Source organism: Dipodomys spectabilis, unplaced genomic scaffold (assembly GCF_019054845.1).
Source record: "Dipodomys spectabilis isolate Male_0828 unplaced genomic scaffold, ASM1905484v1 ptg000046l, whole genome shotgun sequence".
NCBI lineage: Eukaryota > Metazoa > Chordata > Mammalia > Rodentia > Heteromyidae > Dipodomys > Dipodomys spectabilis.
Genome location: NW_024870723.1, coordinates 6,208,970 through 6,231,891, shown reverse-complemented (window position 1 = coordinate 6,231,891; position 22,922 = coordinate 6,208,970). Strand labels below are relative to the sequence as shown.

At 41.2% G+C, this 22,922-nt stretch overlaps 1 protein-coding gene across 1 annotated transcript in view; it reads left to right on the top strand.

The window, feature by feature from the left end:
- Positions 1-22,922, top strand: part of C5 (complement C5) — a 75,365-nt gene that overhangs the window by 45,883 nt on the left and 6,560 nt on the right. The window contains exons 28-37 of the mRNA XM_042678693.1: positions 785-956; positions 4,191-4,396; positions 7,426-7,578; positions 10,257-10,319; positions 12,216-12,297; positions 14,202-14,259; positions 19,679-19,781; positions 20,583-20,657; positions 20,752-20,857; positions 22,692-22,775. Of these exons, the coding sequence (XP_042534627.1) occupies positions 785-956; positions 4,191-4,396; positions 7,426-7,578; positions 10,257-10,319; positions 12,216-12,297; positions 14,202-14,259; positions 19,679-19,781; positions 20,583-20,657; positions 20,752-20,857; positions 22,692-22,775 (1,102 nt within the window). The remainder of the gene's footprint in view (positions 1-784; positions 957-4,190; positions 4,397-7,425; positions 7,579-10,256; positions 10,320-12,215; positions 12,298-14,201; positions 14,260-19,678; positions 19,782-20,582; positions 20,658-20,751; positions 20,858-22,691; positions 22,776-22,922) is intronic.

The following is a 22,922-nucleotide window of genomic DNA, read 5'->3' as shown; positions in this document are numbered from 1 at the left end:
GGCCAGAGCTCTATCACTTGAGCCACAGTGCCTCTTCAGGTTTTTGAGTGGTTAATTGGACATAAGAGTCTCATGAGGACTTTTCTGCCTGTACTGGCTTCCATCTGCATTCCTTAGATCTCAGCCTCCTATGAAGCTAAAATTACAGGCGGGAGCCAACCGTGCAGGTTGAGCTGATAGGAACATGCATGTATGCATCATATAATGCTTGAATTAGGGTAAATATAGTATTTCTCCATAAACAACATTTACTTATAATAAAAACTTTGACAATCCTTTAACTATTTCCTTTGAAAAACAAACATTTAACTCTTTGGCTCAAAAAAAAGAAAGAAAGAAAGTACTTTGTCAGTTTTACTCTTTTTCTGCTGCTTTTCCAGTTCCTTTTGAACGTGTGAGAATGTCTCAGCTAGGCTGAGACGGAAGATGAAAGTTGTCATGTTTATCTTTTGTGCTTTTTCTGGGGGTTATGCTGGATGATGCAAATCAGAAGAAACTCAGGGACAAAATAAAAAAAAAAAAAAACTACTCCAAAGGGAAAGTGGGAATTCCTAGGCAAACACTTCACTTAATTATGGACATCCACTTTTTTTTTTCTCCAGAAAGTACACTCTGCCCCTTCTCTCCAAGGATTGTTAGTCTGAGACACCATCCACTTCCATTCTGGGTCTTGGCTCCATCCCTCATCTTTCTGCTCCTGGCTGGTACAACCTGAGGGGTGGTACCATCAGTCTATAGACTGACGCTTGGCAAAGTAATAAGTTTTCTCTGGTCTTATTTCCAGAAAATCAGCACAGCTCTAACAAGAGCTGACAGCTTCCTGTTGGGAAATACCCTCATGTCCCAGAACATCTTCACCCTGGCCATCGTGGCCTATGCTCTCTCCTTGGGAGATAAAACACACCCCCGGTTTCGTTCAATTGTTTCAGCTCTGAAGAAGGAAGCCTTGGTGAAAGGTAGGACTCATCCACAGGGGCACTCAGCAAGTGTGCACTCAGTGCACAGTCCTCTAATTCTGGGAAGAGGGTGGCATACAAAGTCAACTAAGGCATGGATGGCCTTTAAGAACAAACCATCCCACTGCAATGGAGTACGTGAGGTATTCATTTGCCCATACATTCAGCAAATGTGTTTCATCCCCTCAGTCAACTAATACATATTGAGTATCCTGTGGACACCTCCAGTATGATACACGCTGTTTTATGCTCTAGAGATTAAGCAACAAACAAAATAGACTAAAAAAGGCCTACAGTTCCAAATCGTTGTGACATTTCCATTGTAGTTAGGGGGAGATTCACGTGATACATGATAAAATGTTGTGAATAGGTTGGTGAAGGATGATAAAAAGGAAAATAAAGCAGGGAAAGGAGATAAGAGAAAGGAATGGGTTGTGATTTGAGCTAGGGCAACCAGGCCTAAGCCTGGCACAGCCTTGTGTCACTTAATGGTGGGAGTGCATCCCAAGACATACCTAATTAGGCAATTTTTCCATTGGATGAACATCATGGGATGTATGACCCTAACTACTGTAGCCCACTGTATTTTGCTAGACCGTACAGTAAAACGCATTCTGTGTATGTGGTCTGTTGTTGACTGAAATGTCACTGTACAGCCAGGACTGTACTTGAGTGGAGACCTGAAAGGTGGTTTAAGGAAGCAAGACCTGTGGATATCTAAAAGGGTGTAGAGCATGCACAAATGGCTGGGGCTTGAGCATTCCTGATGCTCCAAGAATGGCAAAGAAAGCCATATCACTAAAGAGGACTGACAGGAGGAGTAGGAAGTGAGGGCATGGGCCAAAAGCGTGAAGGAGTCAGGGCAGGTTGTGCAGGAAGCTAGCAGCCATGGCAGGGACTCTTCCGAGCGTCTGTGTATAGTTGTGCAACAGCAAGGATGTCAATTGCAGATTGTTTCAGCTCAGCTCTCACCCAATACTTGAGACTGGGTAATTTATGAAGGAAAGAGGTTTATTTTGGCTACAGTACTGGAGGTCCAAGAATATAGCACCGTTATCCTAGGGGCTCCTGGTGAAATTTTGTGATGGAGAGGAGAAGGCAGGTGGGTGTGGGACAGAGGAAAGGGGACTGAGCTCCTGGTATAATGAAGCCATTGCCAGGAGGAACGCACGCATCCTTTCATGAAGGTTCCACCCCCACTACCCAATCACCTGCCTTCAGAGCCCCCTTCAGTGCTGTGGCACTGGGGACCAAGCCCCACCCTGAATTTTGGTGAGGACACTTCATAATTATTGAGGCTGAACTCCGGCCCAGGCTCACTCAGCTGCCAGTGCTGGTTTATGTCTCCTCCACCCAGAACAAGAACCGCAACTGTTCACTCCACATTAAAGTGCTCTCAGGGCCAGAGGGAGACTAGAACTCCCATTTTGAGGGCCACTGCAGGGCTTTGAGCAAAGTGGTATGGGACCTGGTTTGTCTCTTGACCAGGAGCAGGCCATGCCCTTTCCTTTTTTCTTTTTTTAATTAAGTTTTTTATTGTGAAAATACTGTACAGAGGGGTTAGTTACATGAGCAAGGTAATGAATACATTTCTTATCCAGCATTTTTGCCTCCTCCTTTGTTTTTCCCCTACCATCCCTTCCCTCCTACCTCCTCAGCTACATCCTCCCACCTCTACCTCCCCACCCCCGCCTCCCCACCCCCGCCTAAATTGTAAAGTTCATTTTTCAACATAGTGTCTCGTACATCTCATTGTTGCAATGAGTCAATCTGTGCCCCTATTTAAACAATTTGTTTTATCCTTTCTGCCCCCCAAATCACACCAACATCAAATACAGTGAAAACAGGGCTTATACCGTGGGAGAGGGACATACAAAGCAACAAAAAAAAAATCACACAGTACCTTATAATTAGAAACAATAGCAAGGAAGAAATTAAAACACTGTGTCCCTATCTTGGGGTTCATTTCACTTAACATCATCTTATCTGACTTTTCTGCTTATCCCAGAAAACTAGTTATTGCAAATAAGGGAAACCATGGGACCTATGTTTATTTGGGCCTGGCTTACTTCACTTAATATAATTTTTTCCAAGTCTTTCCATTTCCTAACAAATGGGGTGATGTCATTCTTTCTGATGGAGGCATAGAATTCCATTGTGTATATATACCACATTTTCTTGATCCATTCATCTACTGAGGGGCATCTGGGTTGGTTCCATATCTTAGCTATGGTAAATAATGCTGCAATAAATATAGCTGTGGTGGTATCTTTAGTATGGTCTTGTTTGTGATCCTTTGGGTAAATGCCCAAAATTGGGATTGCTGGGTCATAGGGGAGCTTATGTGGAGTCTTTAGGGATTTAGTAAGGGCTACAAATTTTCACTCTGTTGCCCTTTAAAAAAACAAATAAATTTTACCATATACATGAATACATATACATATCAGAAAGAACCAATGTAAGTACTTCAAAAACAACATAACTATGTCTTTGGTGCTGCAAAAACATTCATAGAATCATAGAATTTGAGAGCTAGGAAATAGCTTACTCATTTAAATAATATTTCATTTCTGATTGGGATAGCTAAAGCTTGCATTTTCTTTGTCAGCCATGGGGCTTGAACTCTAGGCCTGGGTACTGTCTGTCAGTTCTTCAGCTCAAGGCTAGCACTCTACCACTTGAGCCACAACGCCACTTCTGGCTTTTTCTGCTTATGTGGCGCTAAGGAATCAAACCCAGGGCCTCATGCATGCAAGGTAAACACTCTACCACTGAGCGACCTTCCCAGCCCTAAAAGTTATATGAGAGGGAAAGAAAAGTATCTTGTCCACAATCATGCCAATTATGTAATTAGGAATTGATCAAAATTGTCTAGCCAAAAAGGCTTTATTGGTTTGTTTTTTTTTTAATCATCTGTTCCAAGAAGGATTTGAGGCAACCATTTTGAATTGCAAGCGTATTAATAAATATAAGTTAGAATCCAAATTATGAAATATGCTGTGTACCTGACGAAGCCAGTGGCTTAAATTGAGAGGTAATAATAGTAAAAAGACCTAACTTAAGGATTTGGGTGCTATGTCATAACTCCCAAATATGATTTTTTTTCCTTCAGGGGAGAAGGGTTCTCCAGTTTGTCTTATAGTGTTCTGATAAAGAAAGTCAGTAGCTTTGGGAAACCAGAAGGCCTTTAATACCTGTTAGAATGACTTCAAATTTACATTTTTATTCCATCAGGTGATCCACCCATTTACCGGTTTTGGAAAGACAATCTCCAACGTACAGATAGCTCAGTACCTAACACCAGTACAGCAGGAATGGTGGAAACTACTGCCTATGCTCTACTCACCAGCCTGAGCTTGAAAGAGATGAATTATGTCAACCCAATCATCAGATGGCTGTCTGAAGAGCAGAGATACGGAGGCGGCTTTTATTCCACCCAGGTAATGTCTCCTTGGCTGGTTTCACCCTCTTGTAGACAGTTCCATTGTTTCTCACAGCACACATTCCATTCTCATCCTTGGCCTCCATGTCCTTGTCTCCACCAAATAAGCTGCCATCTGTATGACTAAATGGCCCTCTAGAGGTAAATGCACTAAGGTCCTCAGTAGATGAAGGAGGAAATGAGCCTAGAGAGGTTCATTGAAGGAGCCAGTGGCAGAGCCAAGGTCACAACTCATGTATCTTCATTCTAATCCCAGGCTTCCTTCATGATGCTTAATGACTATTGAAGGCTGGTAAGGTTATCAGAAATTATGTCATACCTTATGTGCTCCCTCTTCTGCAAAAATAAAAATAAAATAAAATTTAAAAAGCAATAGAAACACTGGCTGTTCCGTTAACCTACCGATCAGTCATTGAGCATGTATATTTTGTATTGTAACTAACTTGTATAATAGTTGTATAATAGGCACTTGCTATGTACTACTGTTTTGGTCAACGATAGACTGCTTACACAATGGTGTTGTCATAGGATTATAGCAGAACTGGCTGGAGGCCTGGCTCACATGGTGGACTGCCTGATTAGCAATATGAAAGAAACCCTGAGTTCACACACCAGAACTGCTAAAGCAACGATGATGGATCTGAAAAGTTCCTATTGCCTCGTGATGTTTTTAGCTATCAGAATATTGCAGCATAACGTATTATACATGTGTTTGTAGTAATGCTGGTGTGAACAAACCTACTACTCTAGCAGCTGTATAAAAGTAGAGCATATGCAAATATGTACAATACATAATACTTGAGGATGATAAGAAACAATTATGTTACTAGTTGACTCAGTTACACCATTGACTGTAGTACACTTTTGGAAGAACGCTGGGGCCTAAACCCAGGACCATGGCCATGCTACGCACACTACACTAAACTATGGCTCCCTACCCTGTACTTTTTAGTGTTTAATTTTTAGATAGTACTCATTCTGCTTACACAAAGAAACTTCACTGTAAAACAGTATGCTGTGAATCACCAACCTCATAAGTATGTTGAGTGACGGATCTATACCTTCCATGTTTCTGTGAGTCTACCCTATAGATGTTTGCATAAAGACAGAATTGCCTAACAATATTTTTATAAATTTTTTTGTCAGTCATGGGGCTTGTACTCTGGGCCTGAGCATTGTCTGTCTCCAGCTCAAGGCTAGCACTCTACCAGTTGAGCTACAGAGCCACTTCCAGTTTTCTGGTGGCTTATTGGAGATAAGAGTTTCACAGACTTTCCTGCCCAGGCTGGCTTTGAACCATGATCCTCAGATCTCAGCCTCTTGAGTAGCTAGGGTTACAGGCGTGAGCCACTGGTGCCCAGCTTTTTTTTTTAAATAACATTTTTATATCTGCATCATTAAGCATTACATGGTTGTAAATCTTTGTTCAAAGTCTAGCTCAAATGTTAACATCTCTGCTCCCTGGATATTTGGGTAATAATGGAATATATATTATTTATTTTATATTATGCATTATATATTCACTATACGTTATGTATTATATATTATGTTATGTAGTTCATCATTTTCTTTCTTTATATACTTATATTTATACACATACATATTACAGATACAAGGGTTCTCTGAGACAACTTCAGGCTTAACTGGAAAAATACATCCCATGGATTAGATGGACATAGCATATGGATCTGCCACAGACATACATGGAGTAGCCATGTAGTTAATGTTTAACATCTAATCAGTTTCCTCATCTTGTAGAAGAGGAAGGTTGAGATTCAGAATGATAAGTTTATTTATTCCATAAATGCTTTTTGCATGGTGACTATATGTTCCAACTAAATACAACTGACAGTCTCAGTCCATTTTTGCTGCTTTCACAAAATACCACAGGCCACCTAATTTATAATAAATCTATTAGTTCATGGTTCTAGAGGAATGGAAGTCTATGATTTAGGGCCCAGAATCTGGCAAGCGTAATTGAGAGAGAGAGAGACAAAGAGAGAGACAGAGATAGAGATAGAGAACATAACCCAGCAGGCAAGTTCATTGTTTTATAAGGAAATCTAGTACAATAATAACATTTATGCATTTCTGAGAGTGAAACCCCAATGATCCAAATATCTTCAATTAGATTTCACTTCTTAACATTGATATGTTGAGGATTAAATTCTAACTCATGAACAGGAGAAAGGGGACAGTCAATCCATGGTAGACACCAAGAAAGGTATACTTCCTGTCCCCACTACCGGGGAAGAGGCCAGCAATAAACTAGCTATAAGTAAAAATATAAATTAAGATGGATGTTTAAAAGGGCAGAAAGGAAATACTAGAACAGAGAATGACTACAAGGGAGAGTCTATGGTCTTGCTGTGAAGATATTTAAACTGAGACTGAAGAAGGAGAAAGAGATTATCATGCAGAGCCAAGAGCATTTCCCAGGGTGCCTTGTCTGAGGTGACATGTGCAAAATGTATAGGAGACACAATATCTGAAGTCATTTTCTTCCTGTCCCTGCTGACAGGAACATCCTTGTGTGTGTGTGTGTGTGTGTGTGTGTGTGTGTGTGTGTGTGTGTGTGTGTGTGTGTGTGTGTGTGTGTGTGTGTGCGCGCGCGCGCGCGCACGCGTGCACGTGCCAGTCCTAGAGCATGAACTCAGGGCCTGGGCATTGTTCCTAAGATTTTTGCTTACTCTATTACTGGGTCCATGGCTCCACTTTGGCTTTTCTAGTAGTTAATTGGAGATGTGTTTCATGGACTCCTGCTAGGGCTAGCTTCCAGTCGTGATCCTCAGATCTTAGCCTCTTGAGTAGCTAGGAATACAAGCATGAGCCACCAGGTGCCCAGCTAGGAACATCCTTATGAAGAAGGCGAAAACCTTTCACCTCCACAAAGGGGCCCTTAAGTAGCTTCATTCGCTCAGCTGGAGTTTTATCTGAAGACAGCGCTGCTTACCCTTCTCATGTAAGAGGACATTTGTAAGCCTATATAAGCTTAATGTATTTTTATGTCTTCCTGATGGCTGATAGGACACCATTAATGCCATTGAGGGCCTGACAGAATATTCACTCCTGATTAAAAAACTTCAGCTGAATATGGATATCAATGTCTCTTATAAGCACAAAGGGGACTTCTATCAGTATAAGATGACAGATGAGCAATTTCTTGGGAAACCAATAGAGGTAAGTGAAAATTTTTTCCTACTATTTTACAATTGGGTGAAACCATATTGAAATCATCTGTTCCTCCCTTGTTTTACAAATGAGTTCATTCACTATTTAAATGTATGTTGGCCCTCTGCTATTTCCTAAGGAGAGAGGGATATCTATTATATCTTGGACACAGAGTACTCAAAAGCAAAATACAAAGAACATGTGTATTGGGGAGAGACATCATTGAAACAGATGATGAAAAATAAGAACATGGATAGGTACAAAAGAAGAGGGCAGACATCCTGATCCTGGCTGACAGATTTGGAGACAGAGTACTCAGATACGTGGGTTAAGTCTGGAAGAATAAAAATGGAGCTGGGCACTGGTAGTTCACACCTATAATCTTAGTTATCCCAGGTGGCTGACATCTCAGGATCATGGTTCAAAGCCAGCCTGAGCAGGAAAATCTGTGAGACTCTCATCTCGAATTAACCACCAGAAAACTGGAAGTGGCACTGTGGCTCAAAGTGGTAGAGCTAGCCCTGAGTAAAGAAGCACAGGAATAGCATCCAGGCTCTGAGTTTAAGCCCACAACCACCACCAACCAAAAAAGGGCTATCTATGTGAGGGAAAGGGAAGAACATTTGGGATAGAGGTAACATCACTCACTAAGGTGGTAGTGTTGTGTAGGAAAGAAGACATAGTTAGAATTTGCTGCTAGTTCTTTCTGGTATCTTGTACATTGTCACCAGTCTGGAATTGGCCTTTAGGTCCTAAACTCCTTTTCCTGTGTCCTATATTGCTAAATTGTTAAAGATGAAAACTTTGAAAATTTCCCAAAGAAAAGGACACAGTGGAGGAAGTAGCTTCTGTGTTATTATTAGCCACCAGCATCTAGCTACAAATACATGTTTTCTAATTACCAGATTTGTATTATTCCCTATATGGAAATATATAAATAATTAAGAGAAGTCCTCAGCATCTCCACATATCCCTGCCTGTGAAAAGTGGATGGGCATGAGGAAGAAAATTCAGTGCAAAAATTACAAACCAAGGGCTCATCGTAAAAAAAAAAAAAAAAAAAAAAGATATGGATGTAGACATAGACATAAGTCTATGGCAATATGTATAGATCCAGAGTTTTCAAACACCAATCTAATTCCCAATTTCTCCAAAAAAAAAAAAAACCAGAACAAAACAAAACCAACAAAACAAAACAACTAAAAAGCTGGAAATGTGTAGTTCTGGGTTTTGGCATGCTTCGTCCCTGGGCCATTGTAGCCTTTGTGGCTCCATTATTTTTGCTGTGGCCCCTCAGCTCAGGATGTGTGTTCCATCCCTGGAGTACTTAGAACTCACCAGAGTCATGTTCTGACTCTAAACTCTAATGAGTACCTCTTGGTCTGAGGAGTGTGGTAGACCTAAATGAGGTTGATGGACTTAACATTTTTCTCTATAGAAGTTAAACTATCAGAATCTTCTTGTCATCTTAAAGTAACTTAAAATTCAGCCCAGGGTGTTGCTTCTACAAGAAACCTCCTGGATGGTTAGTATCTAGTTTGGAATTCTCTATGCCAGCACTTCTGGAAATGTGGTATAGCAAAGCAATGTTAGGTGGTTGAGTAAGCAGGGGAAATGCCAGTTTAAATGAATTTGAACAACTTCTTTAATACAGGAATGTCCTTTTTTTTAAAAAAAAAAAAAAAGTATGTCTGTGCCTAAGAAGTGATGAGGATTGTGAAGGGGAAGCAAGACAGAGGTGGGACTCAGTACATGCCATTTCTAACACCTGTCTATTCATAGAAACTTTCCTTATGCATCATCTCAAGACACATGGTCCCCAGCAGATGCCGCAGTATTCTGCCAGGGAGAATAGGAGAGGTGGCCTCTTTTCCTAGGCCTGATAAAATTTTAAGGATATGTTGGCAAACAGGAATGCACGCTGTGTCCCTTTTGCAATCATGAGCCTAGGCAAAGAGAAGGGGAAGCTGCAGACCTGACACCAAAGGAGAGCTTCAAACTGCCACAAGTTGAGGAGCACTTGGATGAGAGGATTTCTCTGGCGAGGATAATTGCTTAGCTCAGTATGTCTTCATTTTTCTCCTAGCAGAATGGAAAGGAAAGCAACAGCACTGATGGATTGCTTAGCAGGCTTGAGGGTGGTACTGAGAGTTTTGACAAAGGCCAGAAACAAATAGGAAAGGTGAATTATCAGGAGGTAGAAGTAAGTTACAAAGAGGATAGTAGTAGAGCACCAAAGACATCTCATACCCACACTGGAATCATGTGTCTCAACGCTAATGAAAACAACCTCCCCTGGTACATAGAAGTCTCAGCTGGACACTGAAAGAAATTTATCCAACTGGTAAAGAAAATGAAGAACTAGTTTTAGTCTAACCATCTATATGGTTATAAGGTATACAGTTAGTTAACTCTAGATATAGCAATATGACCAAAAGTGACCTCTGACGTGTTTCTTTTATTTGCTCATCCAAGAGATCTTAGGCATCTAATTAACATTCAAAAGGGAGACAGAAAATTCCAACACCTTCTAGTGCCTACTATAAGCCTAGGATTTTCTTATCCACTTAATTTTAAGCTCTACAAGGGAAGACTGGCGGTTGAAAGCCCATTGTCTTCACTACTCTGTTTCTCTTCCTAAGTTAGGGAATGTTGAATACAAGCATGGTTTTTCTCTCTGTTTCCAGGTGCCTCTCAATGATGACCTCATCATCAGTACAGGATTTAGCAATGGCCTGGCTACAGTACATGTGAGTATTTAGTGGAGATCTAATGAGTCTGTTTCACCAAATAGCACAGAAGTTAAGGACTTTGCAAGAAAGTCATAGAAATCTGAGCTTTGATTCAGGGACAGTGCCCGGGCCACGTTCCAGCCCCAGGACAGGCACAAATACAAACAAACAAAAAACCCTAAATACATGGCTACATTTATAAAGTGTAAATAAGAGGAATCGTTGAATCTGATCATCTTGAAGAGTTTAATAGTCTCATTAATAATATATCCATAAACTGTATTCATTCATTAAGCAGAATAAATAAACATATTCCATGGGGAGGAAAAAGAAATCGCAGTTTTAATAACTGACTCCAATAGGATTTGTCTAATGGTTTTTCTTTTTTGGGGGGGGGGGGTCCAGTTTTGGAGCCTGAACTCTGGGCCTGGGTGCTGTCCCTCAGCTCTTCAGCTCAAGGCTAGCGCTCTACCACTGAGCCACAGTGCCACTTCCGGATTTTTTTTTCTGCTTATATGGTGCTGAGGAATCTAACCCAGGGCCTCAGGCATGCAAGGCAAGCGCTCTACCATTCACTGAGCCACCTTCCCAGCCCATAATGGTTTTTCTTATATCCAGTCATGTGCTGCAGATGTCATTTCTGGCCAGGCTGGGCTGTGTATATGATAATGGTCTACAGGAGACTATCACCTGGTGATGTCACAGCTGTCATAGGTTATGTAAGTGCACTCCATGATGCTCCCCTAGTAACAAGATTACCTAATGACTCATTTCTTAGGACGTGCTCCCATCTTCATGTGGTAGATAACCACATATAGGCATATGATTTTTAGAGTTCTATGTGTATCTGTGCATATATAGGTATGTGGTATGTATGTTTTCTGTAGTCCCTCACATTCACATCTCATTGATCCACCATCTTTGGAGACTAATGTATTATAGGCAAGAGTTTAAGTTATCGTCTATGCAGCCCAGCATTGACAGAAATGTCACTCTGAATCACATGACTGTATGTAATTATATACATTAGCCACTTGAATAGTTACAAGCTCTTCTAAGCTCTTGGGTTCTGTCCATGCGGTCTCAAAATGAATGTTCTGAAACAAACATTTTATTCATGAATTTAATTATGGGCTTATCTTTAGGGCATTTATTCCTTCAAGAACTGTCTATAAGATTGCATGGGGTGGGGGGGCTGGGCGCCAGTGGCTCTTGCCTGTAATCCTAGCTACTCAGGAGGCTGAGATCTGAGGATCACAGTTCAAAGCCAGCCCAGGCAGGAAAGTCCGTGAGACTCTTACCTCCAATAAACCACTAGAAAACTGGAAGTGGTGCTTTGGCTTAAGTAATAGAGCGCTCGCCTTGAGCTGAAGAGTGCCGGGACAGCGCCCAGGCCCAGAGTTCAAGCCCCACAACCGACAAAAAAAAAAAAAAAAAAGACTGCATGGGGGAAGGTGGATTGTCTATTTTTTTTCATTATTCCTGGTTGCTCTCAATATACTTATTTCTGACAACACCCTTCCCGCCTCCCCCCACCCTGCTCCAAGCACACGTGTACTGCATTGTTTGGATTGAGGTGTGAGGAGCTATGCTTCCTGACTTGTTATACACTGGATAAAGTGCATGGCACTATGGGACTTTCTTATAGAGTAAGATGCTTGGTTTTGATTTCTTGGGGTATAGACCCAGAACTAACCAGAAGTCTTTTTTGGGGGAGAGGCTTACTCTGGGCCTCTCAGCTATGTCTCAAGTTGTGGACTGTGCTGGAAATCTGGCTGCTGGTGAAAGGGATCCTTAATGTGCAACCTTGGCACTGGATCTTAGCTGTGAAACTATCAGCATCCCATTCACACCACAGTACTTTCATAATACCTTTTACATTCTAAATCTTCTTGTTTCCATGTCCCAATGAAGGTCAAAACTGTAGTTCACAAAACCAGTACCTCTGAGGAAGTTTGCAACTTTTATTTGAAAATCGACACGCAAGACTTTGAAGGTAAAACAGCAGGGCTTACAATTTTAGCTAGACATAAAGAATGTCAAAGAGAGAATATCATTGATTAGGAAACACATGCTTGTTCAAGAAACAAGATTTCTGAATACATTATTTTGCCTGTTAACATCCATGTGAACATTATTTTCATTTATTATAATAGATGTACCTCTTTAATAATAGTTGGAAACTAATATTGAATAATTTAACAACGAAGTACATTTTACTATTGGTAGGGTTATTTTTTTATATTACTTTTAAAGAATATAACTATTCAGCTGGGCACTGGTGGCGCATGCCTGTACTGCTAGCTACTCAGGAGGCTGAGATCTGAGAATTGTAGTTTGAAGCCAGCCTAGGCAGGATAGTTCATGAGATTCTTATCTCTAATTAACCTCCAAAAAACCAAATCGTTTAAATAGGGATACAGGTGGACCCATTGCAACAATAAGATGTACAAGTCCTTACGTTGAAAATGAACTTTACAACTTTTGTGCAGGGGGAGGGAGGGTGAGGGATTGGGGGGGCGGGGGAGGGGGAGGATGGGAAGGGATGGGAAGGGGAAACAAAGGAGGAGGCTACAATGCTTGATAAGAAATGTACTCATTACCTTGCCCATGTAATTGTAACTCCTCTGTACAGTATTTTCACAATTAAAAAAAAAAAAACAACAACAACAACAACCAAAAAAGCCTGAAGTGGAGCTGTGACTCAAGTGGTAGAACACTAGCCTTGAGCAAAGGGACAGTGCCCAGGCCTCAAGTTCAAGTCCCAGTACCAACACACACACACACACACAAATTGTTTTAAGAATGTAACTATTAGGCTGGGCTCCAGTGGCTCACGCCTGTAATCCTAGCTACTCCAGAGGCTGAGATCTAAGAATCATAGTTCAAAGCCAGCCTGGGCAGGAAAGTTTGGGAGACTCTTATCTCCAATTAACCATGAGAAAACAGGAAATGGAGCTCTGGCTCAAAGTGGTAGAGTGCTAGCCTTGAGCATAAAAGTTCAGGGACAACACCCAGGCTTTGAGTTCATCCTCATGACTGACAAAAAACAAGAACAAAAAGTAACTATTGGAAAGCTACAGAAATAACTAATTCTTTTGAATTTCTATGTGTCAGCATGCCATTTCAGAACCCTAATACTCTTATAACTATTCGTTTTCTAACCCTAGCCTTTCTGTTTTCTGTATTCCAGCAAGCACTCACATTTCTCTGCCTCCATGTTTATTTACTTCTGTCTCACCAGGGCTTATGGTCTCTTTTTTAAAATGCCTCTTTCCCTTTAAAGCTATGGCTTCCTATGCCTTCATTGATTGGTTTTCACTTTCTGGTAGACTTGCTCCCTCCCATTCTCCTCCTCTGCCCTCTGACCTAGTGTGTGTAGGCTTAACATCATCCAGGTGTAGTTCAGAGTCCTATTCCTATAGTAACACTCCAACTACCACCATAGCCTGTCATCTCTTCCTCCCTCCATAAGCTGTCTTCCTCTCTCCATAGGCTGCCAGCTCCTCTTCCTCCTTCCAAAGCCCTGCACATGTTACTAATACATACTTATCTTCAATAAGTCCTTCCTTAATTTGTAAGTTCTTTGAGAGCAGAAAAGTCCTGTAATTGTTTAAAGACTTCCAGACTGGTGGTATGGATCTGTGTTAGAAGTATAAGGCTCTGAGTTCAATCCCCAGTACTGCCAAAAACAAAAATAAAAAACAACAAAAAAAACACCATTATGTACAAATGCCCATGTACTTTCAGTAGCCACTTATTTCTATTAAAATCAATAAAAGTGCCACCAGATCACAAATCATTTTTAAGTATGTTCCAAGACTTGTTCGTTAATGATTCTGTTCTGACAAGTCCCAAAACAACTAAAACCATGTCGCTTTATATTTGCTTCTGTGCTAGCATCCCACCACAGTGGATATGGTAACTCAGGATACAAGCGCCTAATAGCGTGTGCCAGGTGAGTCCTTTTCCACAAAGTGAAATGGAGATCTCAAGGTCTTACTCTTGTTGTCGCTAGAGACATGTTTCATATATATAGCCTAGATTGGCCTGAAGTCACCATCCAGACTTCAGTATCCCTAATGCTGGAATTATAGGAGTATGCTATTGTGCCTGTCTATGGTCTTATTTGGGTCATTTTAATAGGTGCAGAAGACATTAAAAATTGTTATTTTTATATGCAGATATAAGAGGTATTCTGTGTGTGTGTGTGTGTGTGTGTGTGTGTGTGTGTGTGAGTGAGTGTGTGTGCTACTCATGGGACTTGAACTAAGGGCCTAGATGCTGTCTCTGTACTTACTTCCTCAAGGCTAACACTACCATTTGAACCACAGCTCTACTTCTGGATTTTTTTGGTGATAAATTGTAGATAAAATTCTCACAGACTTTCCTGCCTAGGCTGGCTTCAAACCATGATCCTCAGCTTTCAGCCTCCTGAGTAGCTAGGATTACAGGCATGAGCTGCCAGTACCCAGCATGAGGTATTATTATGTACCCATTTATTATTTAAAAAGATTTTACTTTGCTCATATATATGTATATGTACATATTTCTCTCCCATATCTTATCTTCTGATTCCTTATTCAAACAGTATAATAAGCTCAGTCTTTTAGAAGGGTGGCTATGGGATATAATTATTAGCAAAACAAAATGTGAAAGATCTCTCACAGTGGTTCTTCTTCTTTAAAAAAAAAAAAAAATCACGTTCACCCAGCAAACTCTCTGGCTGTCATCAGCCACGAGTTCTCACCCTGTCTGCACATGGAAATCAGAGCTTTCAAAAATGTCCAAAGCTCAGACACCTTTCATGCGAACCCCTCTGCTGACCGAACACAGAGACCCAAGTTGGCCAAATATTAGTTCTCTATTGCTGCTAGGTACATTTTACACTACATGGGGGAGTTACAAACCCTAAAATCAAGGACTTCTTCTGGAGAGTCTAGAAAAGAATTCATTTCCTTGTCTTTTCCTCATTCTGGAGGCTACCAGCTGCCCATGTTCCTTGGCTTATAGCCTCTTCCTCTGTCTTCAGTGCCAACTCTGCACTGTTTTCATCTTTGATTCTGACTCCTGCTTCCATTATCACAGTTTTCTCTGACTCTCCTCTCCTACTCCTCTCATGTAAAGACCTTTCTTGAGTCCTTAGCATCCACCCAGATAATCCATAGTCATCTCTCTGTCTCAGTCCCTCCTTTAACCACAGCTGCCACGTTCCTTTTGCCATATAAACTAACAGATTCTCGGACTCATGGAATTAAAACATGGACATCCTTGAAGGCCATTCATTTGCTAGCCATAGCCACTACCTGCTTTGAAAAAGCTTTATGCATTGGGGTTTAGGGATGACACAGAGTGTACCATTAATGACAGAGCCAGGACTAGAAAACAGCCTTCTTCTCTTTCTTCCTTCCATTACCCCTCAATCCTTTCTACTGTGTTCTGTTCTCCTGGACTCTTTATATTATCAATAGTAGTGGTATCTATGGATAGGATGTTCCTGTTTCTATTTATAATTTTATATGATACCAAAGTGTTCAGTAAGAAGAACCTGGAAATTCCCTGGGCTTATCTAATCGATTAGAGTGGAAGACTTTGGTGATGACATAGAAATCTAGAAGTCCCTTTATTTCAGAAATAAGCTAAGATCAAACAAGACGGAGTAACCTACCAAGTTCCCAGGGAGTTAGAGACAGATCCAGGCCTCAAACCCTGACTCCTTGATTCCTAACCCAATATTTAAACTACTTCCTTCAATTTGGAGAATCTGAGGCTATTGATCCCAAGAAACAGTGAATTGTCCTGCCTTTCAAATCCCAGCTCTTCCCTAGCAATCTTTTTGTCCTGTGCCCAATGCCCTCTCTTCTCAGGATTTCTTCCCAACCTACCCTACTTCCTGCCTTGGCAACATTCCTTCCTCCCAGCATTCTCCACATCCTTCCTAGGCTAGTTCCTGCTCTCTGTTTCCTTTCCAACATCTTTCCCCATTTTCTCACTTTTCCATCGAGGTCACCTTTCCTCAGGCATTATTATCATTACCACACTTGGAACCTATTAGCTGGGGTGGGAAGGGAGGATGATCACAGTTGTGTTTGAAGCCATATAGTGGTCACATGAAAGGTATGAGCAACTTCTGAGAATCCATGCATGGGACCCAACAGAGTGGTACCTAGAGTTGGCCTGAAGAAGGGCTCTCTTGTAATAGATTGATACCATGTAAGTAGCCTCTGTCAGTGAGCACTTAACAGGATCATCCGAAAGTTAGCTTACTTCTCCAGATAAGTTTTCTGCAGGGTGTGGATATTGGACTACCTTATCTCTATGACTCTATCAGTTCTAATTGTCCACAACTCTGTACATATAAAAAGGCTCATCAAAACTCATTCATGTGAAAATGGAATCAGATAACTTGAGATGTTGAGTAAGATTGGGACGGTTGGTGGAGAACAGTGGAAGGGGTGACACTAATCAAGATGCATTGTACTCATAAATTGGAATGTTAAATTGAAACCCCTTTGTACAACTACTGAAAGATAATAAAAAAAAAACATTCATTTGACTTATTGTCAGGAACCCTAATTCTAGATTTTGTACTGTGCAAAAGAAAACAAGAAGCTGGGCACTGGTAATTCATGCCTGTAATCCTAGCTACTCAGAGGCTGAGTAAGCAGTTCAAAGCCAACCAAAGTCCATGGGACTTTTTTTTTAGCTCTTCAGCTCAAGGCTAGCGCTCTACCACTTGAGCCACAGCACCACTTCCAGCTTTTTCTGCTTATGTGGTGCTGAGGAATTGAACCCAGGGCCTCATGCATGCAAGGCAAGCCCTCTACCACTGAGCCACCTTTCCAGCCCCCATGAGACTCTTATCTTCAGTTAACCATCAGAAAACTGGAAATGGCACTGTGGCTCAAAGTGGTAGAGTGCTAGCCTTGAGCAAAATTGCTCAGGGACAGTGTCCAAGCCCCAAGTTCAAGCCCCATGACCGACCAAAAAAGGAGAGAGAGAGAGAGAGAGAGAGGAAGGAGGGAAGGAAGGAAGGAAAGAAGGAAGGAAAGAAAGAAAATGCAATATTGAATATTCTATCCTTTGGTTTTTACAAATTGGAGACAGAATGTTAAAAAAAAAAAAAGTTAGTGGAATATGCCTTTGGCTCCGTGACACTGAAGTTAGGTTGGGTAAATTCCAAAAGTAACTTGCAATCCTCATTCCCGAAAGAAATTCTTTGCCTTCAAATATTCTATCCTGATTTAAAAAAAAAATGCCAGCACAGTGCCTGGGTTCAGAGGGTCTCTTTCATGTATTTAGCTTTCACAACCTCTCTGCTGTATTCCTAAGAAAGATAGGAGTGGGGGGAAGAAGGATTTCATTTCTCTACAACAAAATGCCTGTGGGGAAAATTGCTGGTTTTGGCAGCAGGCAAAAGGCTTCTTGAAAGGAGGATTTCTGTTCCGTGATTGAAATAGTCTCCATGGCAACGAGTCATCGAGGCTCCAATAACCTTTTCATAGGCCCTCTCCACCCGGGGGGCCCTTTCCATCCTGTCTTTGGAGTATTTGCATCTGTGAGCAAGAATTCTCTGCTTCTCCCCATCCAATTAGGGGGATGTTCACACGTCACAGCACAGTTCATAAAACCTTTTATGTTCTGCTCTAAACGGACCAGTTGGTGGAGAGTAGGGTTAGGATTGTTGAGCCAGAGATTTTTCTAACTTACATTGAGGTGGTAAATATTGTATCTAAAATTTCAATAGGGACTGTTTTAGATTATAAGGTGAGATAAAATATTATAAGATTGGGAGGGTGGGGGCGGAGGGGGGGTATAGCTGAGGAGGTGGGAGGGAAGGAATAGTAAGGGGAAAACAAAGGAGGAGGCAACAATCCCGGATAAGAAATGCACTCATTACCTTGCTCATGTAATTGTAACCCCTCTGGAGAGTATTTTCACAATAAAAAACAATTAAAAAATACGATAAGGCCCCGCCACCTCACTCATTCATATAGTGTTTTCTGTCTCACTAATACTCATTCTCTGGGGTGCCATCTATCCATTTCACCCTTATGAAATGGTCCTTCCAGTTTCTTACATTCATCCTGACTGTGCTCCCAGCTCCAACCTCAAATGCACAGCTGCCTCTCAAGCTCTTGAGGTGAATCTGGAATCCAGATCAACATAACGGAGACACTTATTCTCTGCCCCCGCCCCTGCCCCTGCTGCCCCTCCAGCCTCTCCCTCCTCTCCCTCCTCTCCATCCTCCGGCTCTGCTAATGATTCCATCAAGGCTCTGCTGCCCCAAATGAAAACCTTAGATTCCTCAGGATCATTCAAAACATGGGACATAGTTAATTTTTCAAATAACAAAATGAGCTTAGAAAATAGAAATGATTTATGGAAAATTCTCGAAAGCCAGCCTGTTTCCTGCTATCTCCTTTCTCTCTCACCAAAATAAAACAAAAACAAAATTCCCATTTTACCCGCTTCAACTTTTTTCTTACTTATAGCCTTTGGATTATTATTTTTTTTAAATAAAATGTCTATCATGGAAAATTTAGAAACCAGAGAAAAGCAGGGGAGAAAAGACATGGGATCAAGTAGAATCTTACCATCATCATATAGTTCCCTGAACATTCTAGTGTATTTTTCTTCCTGTCTGTTCCTGAGTGTGTTTGTGGAATATCTTTTCAATGTACAAAACATGTTTTAATGCTGAATATAGGCCATAAAGTAACTAGAGTAAAAATGAGATCTTGATTCATACATAACTCTGAATGACCTAATTGTATAACCCTGAACTGATTTTCTTCTCTTTGCTTGGAATGGATAACTTCTATGTTCCAGAATAATGTCCCTATGTCAAAATGAAATCCTTTATACAATAATTTTAAAAATTAATTTAAAACTGTAGCCAGGCACTGGTGGTTCATACCTGTAATCCTAGCTACTCAGGAAGCTGAGATCTGAAGATCACAGTTGGAAGCTAGCCTAGGCAGGAAAATCTGTGAGACTCTTATCACCAAATAACTACTAAAAAAAGCCAGAAGTAGGTCTGTGGCTCAAGTGCTAGAGCACTGGTCTTAAGAGAAAAACAAAAAAAAAGCTCAGGGACAGCACCCAGGCCCTGAATTCAAACCCCAGGACCAGCACAAAATAAAAACAAAACCTTGGAATAATGAGCCACGAAGTTTATTGGGCAAGTCAAGGAAAGACAGACTATGTGACTCAAAAATCTTACAACTCTAAAATGCAGAGGTTCTGAATATATACATTATCCAGGAACAAAAAAAATGGAGATGCTAATTCATAAATGAAAGCTTGCTAAAGAATTGGGATCTTCATTAAAGAGTCAGCCATTTCTTTCATGCCCTAATCTCTCGTTTTTTTAGCTATAAGCCCAGCAGGGAGGAGTCTTCATCTGGGTCTTCCCATGCTGTCATGGACATCTCTCTGCCCACTGGAATCAGCACAAACCAAGAAGACTTAGAAGCAGTAAGTGTTTTCAATCTTGTTGTGAATGCTTTTGTGCATTCTTCTTTTGTGTGTGGGTTCTGGGGCTTGAACTTGGGGCCTGGGCTCTGTCCCTGACCTTTTCTTTTATTAAGACTAGTACTCTACCACTTGAGCCACAGCTCCACTTCCAGCTTTTTTGGTAGTTTAGTGGCTTTAAGAGTCTGACAGATTTTCCTGCCTGTGCTGACTTCAAACCACAATCCACAGATCTCATGCCCCTGAGTAGCTAGGATTACAGACATGAGCCACTGGCTCTTTTCTGCATTCTTTTTTTGTTTGTTTGTTTGTTTTTTGGGTCCAGTCATGGGGCCTGAACTCTGGGCCTGGGCGCTGTCCCTCAGCTCTTCAGCTCAAGGCTAGCGCTCTACCACTTGAGCCACAGCACCACTTCCGGCTTTTTTCTTTTTGCTTATGTGGTGCTGAGGAATCAAACCCAGGGCCTCATGCATGCAAGGCAAGTGCTCTACCACTGAGCCATCTTCCCAGCCCCTGCATTCTTTTATAGACAAATTTACATCATTTCATTTTAATACATCATTTTCACACAATCTCCCAAAATAGTCATAACCCTCTATCTATATTTTGATCTATATGTGTAAATCAAAAACATACACTTGCGTGGTCCAAAATAATTTGTTTGTGCTCAAGAGCTTAGATTTTGTTTTTCTTCATCTTGAGTAGTACATCACACAACTGTGGTTTCATACCCATTCACAGGGGAATGCAATTAAACATAAAGATAATGAAACTGGATCCAAACATTTCTCACTCTCTCCTTAGCTTGTGGAAGGAGTGGATCAACTATTAACTGATTACCAAATCAAAGACGGGCACGTCATCCTGCAGCTGAACTCCGTAAGCTCCCCCTCCTCCCGTTTCTCCTCCCATCAACTCTCCAAAATCATCTTCTCACCTATAATTTTCTTAAATGCCTGAATTTGTCCAACAGATTCCTTCCAGCGATTTCCTTTGTGTCCGATTCCGGATATTTGAACTTTTCCAAGTTGGGTTTCTGAGCCCAGCCACTTTCACAGTGTATGAATATCACAGACCAGGTAATCAACTCTACCTCACCTTTAAGATCTTCAAATGACTACTTAAGTAGTCTTCACAAAACCTTTAGAAATCCACTTGACCTATAAATGTTATATATTGTCTTAAAACCCACCTCATAAAAGTCCCAACTTAAACTTTCCAGCCGTGGCCTTACAAGTTTTTAAAATATTGAATACAACTATTTCATGACATTAAGCAAACAATTTCATGTCTCGCTTCTCAGTTCCTTCATTTAAAAAATAACAGGACTGTATGGACCTCCACTTCAGTTTCCTTTGCCTCACACTTTTCTGTAGTGTTTGCTGTCGATATTTATTGTGTCTCTGATGAAAAATGACTTAAACTAAAAACATTTGCCTTTCCCCCCGACAGCTGTATGTTAGAACTGTCCTGGCTGAATCTTCTCCCTTTCCTCTCCACTCCCCAAACACACCCAGTGGCTGTAAAAGAGAGAACCTGTGAACTGAGGGCCATACCGTTTGGTGACCAGATGCTATAAAAACCCCCTTTCCTGCTGAGTGCTGGTGGCTCACACTTGTAATCCTAGTTACTCAGGAGGCTGAGATCTGAGGATCTCAGTTCAAAACCAACCTGGGCAGGAAAGTCCGTGAGACTCTTATCTCCAGTAAAACACCAGAAATCTGGGAGTGGTGTGAATCAAAAGTAGTAGAGCACTAGCCTTAAGCTGAAGAGGTCAGGGACAGAGCCCAGGCCCAGAGTTCATGCCCCATGACCAACCAAAAAAAAAAACCCTTTCCTGAAACTGAAGATAAAATTCCACCTCTGCACAAAGAGAGCACCTTCCTCTGTTCCCATCCTCCCCACCCACCCCTCTTTGTCAGTCATGAGACTTGAGTTTCGGGCTTGAGCACTGTCCCTGAACATTTTCGCTACAGGTGAGCACTCTACCACTTTGAACCATTGGGCCACTTCCAATTTTCTGGTGGTTAGTTGGAAGTTAAGAGTCTCACAGATTTCCTGCCTGGGCTGGCTTTGAATCACAATCCTCAGATCTCAGCCTCCTGAGATCTGGATTACACATGGTGGCATGAGCCACCAGCGTCTGGCCCACCCCTCACTTTGAGAAGGTGACTTAACCTTGAATTCTCCCATCCTCCCAGGACAACTTTCATAGTATCTGTATCATACTTCTCACATAGATCTATTGCAGTGGTTTCTGCATGACACTGAAATTGCTCATCAACACCAAAGTGTTTTCATCCACTCATGCTTAGGTGCCTAACATAGTGTTAGATACATGCTATGTTTACAGTAAATGTGTGTTGACAGAATGATCTCACATTTGACTAATCGGCCACTGCTGAAATGTTAAATGATTGGAGAGTTGATTGGCTTACAAGACAGGTGACTGTGCCTTGGGTAGTTCTGTTTGTTAGAGTTCATTATATTGTTATCTTCTGAGCCATTATAAACCATATGTAGACACTCTTCTCATTGATATACACATTGTACATGCATACTTAAACACATTATATATGTTCTTGACTGGCCTAAATACTTTTAATAGGTTTGTTTCAATAGGTTCACATGTAACACGATTTATTTTCTTCTTACTCATGGGAGCACCAAATACTTTCTAAGATATGAGTTTTGAACAGTAAGATATCAAGCACAGCACTAAGCTAACAAGAGGAGATTGTCTGGAGGACAGGGAGGCCCATCCAGTACTGCCAATTCATAATATAACCTGGACTTTAGCCATAAATAGAAGGGTCTGGAATAGACAGTCTCTGAGGCCCTTTGTAAGAGACTCGGCAAATGTGTTAGACATCAGTCAAGCCACTCCTTGTGACCATGCTTTTATTGCCACAGATAAACAGTGCACCATGTTCTATAGCACTTCTGATACCAAACTTCAGAAAGTCTGCGAAGGAGCCATGTGCAAATGTGTGGAAGGTGAGCTTCCCTTGACATGTTCAGGCTGCATACTTGTTTCAAACCACACTCATAAAAGATCACCTTGGGGAACCTGCCCAGCCAGCTTTTGTTTCTCAGAAGTGAAATAATAATGTAATCCTGATTGATTGAGAAGAATCCTAAAGC